General features: G+C 47.4%; 1 protein-coding gene across 1 annotated transcript; it reads right to left on the reverse strand.

The window, feature by feature from the left end:
• Window positions 1–1,504: 1,504 nt before the first annotated feature.
• On the reverse strand, window positions 1,505–4,881 carry LOC310836037 (inositol polyphosphate 5-phosphatase OCRL-like; the record flags this gene model as incomplete). The annotated part of the gene is made up of 6 exons (XM_083720974.1): window positions 4,772–4,881; window positions 4,523–4,689; window positions 3,135–3,236; window positions 2,704–2,818; window positions 1,855–1,971; window positions 1,505–1,720 (listed from the first exon to the last, which is right to left on the reverse strand). The coding sequence occupies exons 2-6, from the start codon at window positions 4,645–4,647 to the stop codon at window positions 1,505–1,507; spliced, it is 675 nt and encodes a 224-aa protein (XP_083577100.1). The 5' UTR covers window positions 4,648–4,689; window positions 4,772–4,881.
• Window positions 4,882–8,052: the final 3,171 nt, after the last annotated feature.

Below are 8,052 nucleotides of genomic sequence, written 5' to 3' on the forward strand. Positions count from 1 at the left end.
GGAGAACCTGAGCTTACAGGGTTAAACAGCTCAGAGTGTGCGTCCTGCCTACTGTGGGGCGGAGAGACTCTGTGTCACATCCGAGAGTCTCAGTCCTTTGTTCTATTCTGCTTTTGTTTTTGTCTGGGACAGACACGTTTGTACGATGTTCCGTACTCTGCTAGATAATGGATAGTTTCTGCTATAAAGTGCTTTTAGTTTTAGTAACTCTGTGTGAGAGCCTGATTTATGCACATCGACGCACAGAAGACAGAAGGCTTATTTTCTGACCACTGCTAGACTCTGCTTTTGCTCAGAGCTTTGGAATGCCTTTGAAGGCCTGGCGCAGCGAGGAAATCCCGCCTGACTGTTATCTCTCTGAGCAATAAATTACTTTCAGAGTATGATCATATTAGGCTAGTGCTCTGTGAACTAGACTGGCTCTTGAACTGCTTCCAGGCCCAATTCAGAGCATCCCATTTGGCCTTTCAAGTGTTTCAAGGTTTGGGGAAAGGGTACCAGAAGAAGGCCCACTCATGTTTGCACTGCCTCTCCACTGACTAGAATCCCTTTCCCAGGGAACTCCTGCTCTTTCAAGCATGGCAGGGCCTTTTCAGTCATGGCACCCGACCTTTCAGAATAATCTCCCAAAGAGGTTCACCTGGCCCCTGCTTTGATGTCCTTTCAGCAAAGACTTTTAGAATTTCCCCTGGTTCTTGAATTCATGGGCAGGGCGCTTGTGGCCCTCCAAACCCTGCTGTAGTACACAGGAACATAGGAAGCGACCTTATATTGAGGCAGACCATTGACCCATCAAGCTCAGGACGGACTACATGGACTGGCAGCAGCTTTCAGGCAGAGATCATGCCCAGCCCGATCTGCACACACTGGTGACTGAGCCGGGAACCTTCTCCATGCAAAATGGCTGCTCTGCTTTTGCATTACTGCCCTTAACAAATTGCAACTCCCACCCCCCTGCCCCACCCCGATCACTGGAGAGGTTGCCCTCATTTGCTATAATCTAATCTAATACATCTCTGCCACTCGGTTTATGTTGCTCTCTTTAGATCTGCTGCTATTAAGGTACTGTTTAGATGCTTTAAATTATTTTGAGGTGCATTTCTGATTATTATTTTAAATAAGCCACTTTGGGGAAGAAATCCCCACAATTAATGAATTAATGAATGAAGCCCAGCACTCGCTTCCACAGATGTTTAGTATCTGTCTGCCCTGAATGAAGCAGGAGCCTACAATGCTGGGCACTTCTGGCTGCTCTAGTAGAAACCTTAGTGGTGCAGCTGCAGCAGCAGGGATTGCCGACACTGCACCCTCCTGGTGTTGCTGAAGTGGAATTCTCATGAACCCCAGTCAGCAAGGCCAATTCTTAACAATTATGGGAATTTTGGTCTATCAACATTTGGAGAGCACTATGCTGCCTACCCTTGAGCTACACACAGGCAGGAAAGTTACAGAAACGTGACTCAATTTGCTTCTCCAGATAGCGGAGACCAACAAGTTACATCAGTCAAGGCTCTCTCCCTCCAAGCCCTCGAAACGCACTCGTGATTGTCAGCTGCGGCAGACCCTGGTCAGGGGGCAGGAATCTCATCTGGGCACAGATATCCTTGTAATCCTGGTTTCGGCGCTCAAAGTCTTCCACGTGGGCAGCAAGGTGGGAATTGACAATGCAGAAGCTGGTATTGTTGAAGACAAACCTCACGGCCACACACCCCTTATTACCCTGCAGGGGTGGAGCAAAGATGGCTGTTAGTGAGCAAGCAGGAAAGAGGGGGAAACTGGTTGGCAGAGATTAGAAAAACAGATAGACAGATAGAAAGATAGACGTAGGGAATTCTGCTGTCAGGGTCTACTCACCATCTTCCCAATGATGCCTGTGCCCACTGTTTCCCTCATCACTTCCTTGATGCGGCTGAGCTGGTCCTTCTTGACAAAGATGAGCAACATCATTCCGACTAGACGCACCAGCTGCACCTAGAAGATGCAAGGTACTGGGATGTCTACCAGCTTTGTTCATTGCTTGCTGTCATGGGCTGGCTGGATGCAGATAGGAGTGGCAGGTGGCGCCAACTGGGGATCCCCCAAGGGAAGAAGGCTCAGAGCCAGGGAACTGGTGGGGGGACGATGACGCTGAGTCGTCAGAGGGAGAAGAGGGAGCAGACTGTGAGCAAGAAGAGGTGTTGGAAACTGAAGAGGCAAGAGGGCAGGAAGATTCTGTGGCAAACAGCAGTCCAGAATCAGAGGCAGAAGTGGAGGCTGGAGGCGGGGGTCAAGAGGCAGAGATCAGGCAGGCTGCTGAAGAAGCCAGGGGGTCTCCCCATCCTGCTGCGATCAGCTGCCCTCCCTGCTGGTCTCCCAGAACACAGAGAAATTAAGAGGATGGAGCAAAGACAGTCAAGGTGTCAGAGTCTCAGGTTGCTTGGGAAGGCCCAGGGGGAGGAGGAGACTTAAGAGAGTGGTGGGAGGGTAGCAACCTTCAGCCTTCACAACTACCTCACTGGGCCAAGACCTGTTGGGAAAGGTTTCTGTGATCACTAGGCCTGCACGGTTTTGGTTTCTTTGAATAAAGAATTTTGGCTTCTTTGGAATAAAACACCACTGACACCAGGTGTTTTTTATTGCTGACCTAATCCTCCTCCTTCTCCTCCTCACTCCAGCTCCTGACAGCTGTCTGGCTGCTGAAGAAATGGGTGGGGTTGGACTTACTTTCTTGTACTTGGATTTGGAATGCAAAGCCTTTTTCACAGCTGTCAGCCACTCTTGCTCCTTTGTCGAGTCCAAGTAGAAGAAAGCCTCTGTGCTCAGGTCCAGCTCCTGGAACCTAATGCCAAAGTGCCATCAGACACAATACACATCCCTAGCACTGAGGCCATCCTTCCCCCAGAGCCTCCTAGGCCTCTGGCTATCTTTGATGCTGCTGTAATCCACTGCCCACAGGGTGAAATGATGGCACTGCCACATTCATTATGGCAGAACATTGCTTCCTGGCTAAAAGATACAAATCCTCAGGATTCTCCTATTTTGTTCCAAGTTGAAAGTGAAAGTCTTCACACAACAGGACCTCAATTTAGAAAGTAGCTGTGTGGAAACAAAGACTCTGAGAGAGGGCTCTCTGAAAAGCTATTATGTCTGCTCACCCAATGCAGTAGATATCTGGGGGTTCAGGGTCACAGTTCAGCCAAGGTTCCAATCCACTGTCTGGAGACTGCCCATTCACATTCCATGTCCCCACGAAAATCCTGCAAGGAAGAGAAGGATGTGGAACTGCAGGAATAGGACTCCAATCTGAACAAACGTGCTGGTTAAATATGCAAAGACAACAGGAGTGTGTGGCAGGTAGGATTACAAGGGTAGGCAAGATCAGGACCAAGAACAAACAAGTAATACCAGCCACTTCTTCCTCAACTTAGCTATTCTGGGCCCCAAATGAGCTTTGCTAATGAAAGAAAAAAGCCTTTTCCTTGTATTTTTTAAGATGTGTCAGCCAGCCTGATATTTAAGCACTATCCCAGTAGCCACAGGCAACCAGAAATTCTTTGAAGGCAAGTGAGTTGGTTGATCTCTCCATTCTTCCTTCACCTGGCAACCTGGTTTCCAGGCTGGCTTTCCAGGAGCAGAAAACCACCTCTCAGATCTGCTGTGCCAAGCTTGTTTGCTAGAAGATTACCCCGTAACACCCTTGTCTGCGTTGCAAACCTCCTAAATGGCTAGCCTTCTGTGTTTCCATGCTGGCCATGAAGGAATGGGCATTCCCCACTCTGAAAACAGCACAGAAATACAGCCTGTCTAGTAAAGGGGTAAAAAGAGCAAGCTAAACAGCCTCTGTAAAACAGTAAGATCTGAAGCTGCTAACCACATACTGATAAACATATCATAAAAGCAGACATTAAAAACAAATGGCCACAGGGTACTACTAACGGTACAAGGAAATAACCAAAGCAAAAACTTTGACTGAAGTAGTAATCTTAGCATTATAAGGATGACCCACACCAAGTTTTTTGGGGGGTGGGTCACACCTCCCTGTCCTCCAGCACAGCTTTTAGGAGGAGTTCCAAAGGTTTTGCTTCAGTTTTGGATTAACTGCATCTTGTCACAGTGTCTGAAGCTGCACAAACCGCTTAATTTGAACCATGGCTCATTGAAACAAGCCAACTTCCAACCATGGGTTTACAAAGCTGGTAAAATTAACCACCATAGGATCTGGACACACCAAACTGTGGTTAATTTAAAATCCAAGTGGAAGCTTCCCAATAGGCTTGGGGTGGGGGAGAAGTGTGCAAACCTGGAGGAGAGGCTGCTGTCCTGCTCATAATATGAAGCCACGGTTCAGTATGTGGCACCAAGGAAAATTGCCCACCACAACTAATACTTTCAATTACCCACCCATGTGTCCTGAGGGAACAGGACAGACTTTGCCTGGCACCCAACAATAAAGCTGTCATGTAGATGTCGCTTTCTCCAACCCCAACTATGATACAGGTTCCACTGGTGTTTGCATGGTGTTTGCACTTTTGCATGATCTGACCTGAAATTCTGGGTGTTGACATATTCCTTCTCTCTCTTGGAGAGGACGTGCTGGATGAGTCCCTCTCTCTGTCCGGACTCCGTATGTGTGGAAGGCACAAAGAGCTTGTGCATAGTGTGAGTCATTGGGGTTGCTTCTTGCTCATGCTCTCCTTGTCACGGATACGCCTCAGGGAGATGAGAACAGAACTCAAGTAGTCCTTAAAACCAAGGAGGCGGGAGGGCACAGTACACCTCTAAGGCAACTTACAGCCTGCTTGGTGGCAGCGGTGGGGGTGGAGGCTCCCGGCGGGCACTCATTTGCTGATTCTGCAGGTTTCTTTCCTTCTCCATGAAGTTATCCTCAAATCCCAGAATTCCGGAGAGAAGAAAAGACTTCTGATTTTAGAGAGGCTTCAGAACTGTTTGGGGACATTTCGGGAAAGGAACTTAGAAAATACTTGACTGCAGGAAAATGTTCCTGCCTCCCCACAGCACCACATTTGCCGGACAATTGCCTCTCAGCTTATGCATGTTTAGGAAGGATTGTGGAGGCAACAGGTCCTCCCCTCAAGGCCTTTTCCTCTAAAGGAGGTAGACTGATCTTCTCCAATCCTCTGGCCACTGCTGAGTTTTCCAAACTTGCTGGCATATTGAGTGTAGCACCTTAACAGCATCTTCTTTAACAAAATTTAATAGTTCAGCTGGAATATCATCACCTCCACTGGCCTTGTTATTAGCAGTGCTTTCTAAGGCCCATTTGACTTTGCTCTCCAGGATGTCAGGCTCAAGGTCAGCAACCACACTACCTGGGGTGTATGAGACATCCACATCTTTCTGGTATAATTCCTCTGTGTATTCTTGCCACCTCTTCTTGATGTCTTCTGCTTCTGTTAGGTTCTTTCCAACTTTGTCCTTTATTATGGTAACCTTTAGTTCCTCATTCTTTCAGCTTTAACCCTTTTCCCGCCTCTATTAATAATTCTCTGTACGTCGGCCAATTTCCTCTCTTATTAAGAGGTTTTAATGCTAATTCTTCAACCGGTGAAAGCCACCATGGAGTTTTGTGTTCTAAAAAATCTTTATGTTTATTCCACACTTTTATAAGTGTTTTTCTTATTATATGATTATGAAAACCTTTGTGTGTTTTTTTATCTTTCCCGTACCATAAATATGAATGCCAACCAAATCTATTATCATGTCCTTCAAAATCTATTATTTCATCTCTCTCTAATTTAATCCAGTCCCGAATCCATGTGATGCAAGCTGCTTCATAATGCAATTTTAGGTCTGGAAGGGAGAAGTCTCCTCTATCTTTAGTATCTATAAGTATTTTGTATTTTATTCTAGGCTTTTTCCCATTCCAGACAAACTTAGAAATATATTTCTGCCAGTTGCCCTGCCCTCGCATGAAGTCTTGGGTTTGCAATTTTGGGAGAGGCGCTGGGGAGCGGGCAGGCTGGCAAGGCCCCCTAGATCTAGAGGCCCTAGGCTTCAGCCTACTTAGCCTATACATAAATCCAGCCCTGCCTATGTCACAGTGATCACAGGCCCATTGATCACGTGCAAGGCATTCTGCGTGTTGGGAAGGAGCCTCCTGTTCTGGGCCAGGTGGAAGAGTGACTCCGCCAGATGGTTGAAAGGGGAGGAATGCCCATCCTCATCTGCTGCAGCAGAAGACTGGGTGGTGGGGTCGAAGCTGATCCCGTGGAGCACATGAGGAGTCAAGGCTTCCCAAATGAAGGCCTCACTTCCCCTAGAAGTCCCTGCCTCCTGGTCTGTGTTCGCTTTCTTCTTCGGGTACAGTGCCAGCATGTTCTGGATGGTGCACCTGCTTTCGGAGGAGAGCTTGTCGAACTGGTCCACACTAGAAGACTAGCCATGAGACGGGTGAGACTCCTGCAAGGCGTCCCCAAAGTCAGGGGAACATAAGCGCATTTGAAAAGCTTTGCTGGGTCAGGCCAAGGCCCATTCAGTCCGACATCCTGTTGACATAGTGGTTCCTTCCAGATGCCCGTTTTTGTCAATTCATGATTGTTTCTATTCATGATAGTAGGAGGGCAGTTACATGCAGGACTGTATTCAGTACTGTTTGTGCCTGCAAAGCTTTCGGGACAGACATACTCCGACCCTTCCAACCAGTGCCCCCTAACTTCCAGCTGAAACCAGGTACCTTTTTCATACCACAAATGTTCTTCACTGGTGAACCATGGCGTCTCAAATTCCAGGGGAGCCCTGTAAGATGCCAAAATTCAGTGCCCCCACACCTCTCAACGTCCATCCAACATCATAGTTGTGGTGTCCCCTGTGAGGCCCGCAAGGTTTCACGCCAGTGTGACCAAACCAGTTGCACTCCCCTAAATCCACGTAAATGTTATGGGGGGGGGGAGTTGTCCCACTTAAGTTGCACTTTATAGCTCAAGAGGGCCCCTTTGGCGGATAATAATATAGTAGCACAGGGGACGCATCACAGAACAACTTGCAAAGCAAAATGACATGTAGCTGGTCCACCACAATTGCAATATTATTGCATCAATGACCTGCAAAAAAAGTCTGCAACAAGTCACTGACTGAAGTAATAGTGCCGTAGTGGGCTGTAGTCCAGGCACAGGCAAACTTGGCGCCCAGCTGTTTTGGGACTACAATTCCCATCATCCCTGACCACTGGTCCTGTTAGCTAGGGATGATGGGAGTTGTAGGCCAAAAACATCCGGAGGGCCGAGTTTGCCTATGCCTGCTGTAGTCTATCATGCCGAAATCCTTCAGGAATTGTGTGTCCAGCTCCATCTGAGTCATCATCCAGGCACACTGTAGAGCTGCATGGATGAGAGATGGGCATATTCGACCAGTCAGGGGTGAAGAGCTTGCAAGATCCCCTGTACTGAGCAGAAAAGCAAACTCTTTGGCCTCTGAGATCTCTCCCAACTCTCAGCAGCCCTCACTGTGAGCCATACTAGAGGAATTTTGTCCTGCTTTTGCTGAGCTACAACACAGGAGCTCACCCCCAGGTGGCCATGATGTGGTAACCCTGGTGAAGCATTGCAGAGCAACTGAGAAAGCAGAATGATGTTTGCGTGGACAGTCCATTAGAAAGCTGCACTATTATTGCATCAATAGCACATTGCAGAATACGGCCCCCCTCCAAGCAAAAACATCCGTCTGGAGGGACAGTAGCTTTCATTTCGGAGGTTGTGGTTTTACATCTTCCTATTTATTTATTTATTCAAAATTATTTATTTATTTCATAAAATTTATACACTACCAGATGCTAAGAAACACCAAAGCCGTTTACAGAAAGATAAAACCATAAAATCAGGAAAAACCTACAGTACATTAAACACAGAAGAAGTGAATACCAGAATAGATCAGAACTCACTCCCAAGGTAAGGGGAAGAGACATGGCTAAGATGCCCGGACAGCTTACTCTATGATGTTAACCCCTTCATGCACTAATTAGACTGAAGCATGTTGGTTATATGAGACTGGTTATCCCACACAACATGCTCTCATGCAACCCATGCCCTCCAACTGAAAACCCATTTCCTGGACAAT

The sequence above is a fragment of the Podarcis gaigeae genome (genome assembly GCF_964106915.1).
Source record: "Podarcis gaigeae genome assembly, chromosome: W".
Taxonomy (NCBI): domain Eukaryota; kingdom Metazoa; phylum Chordata; class Lepidosauria; order Squamata; family Lacertidae; genus Podarcis; species Podarcis gaigeae.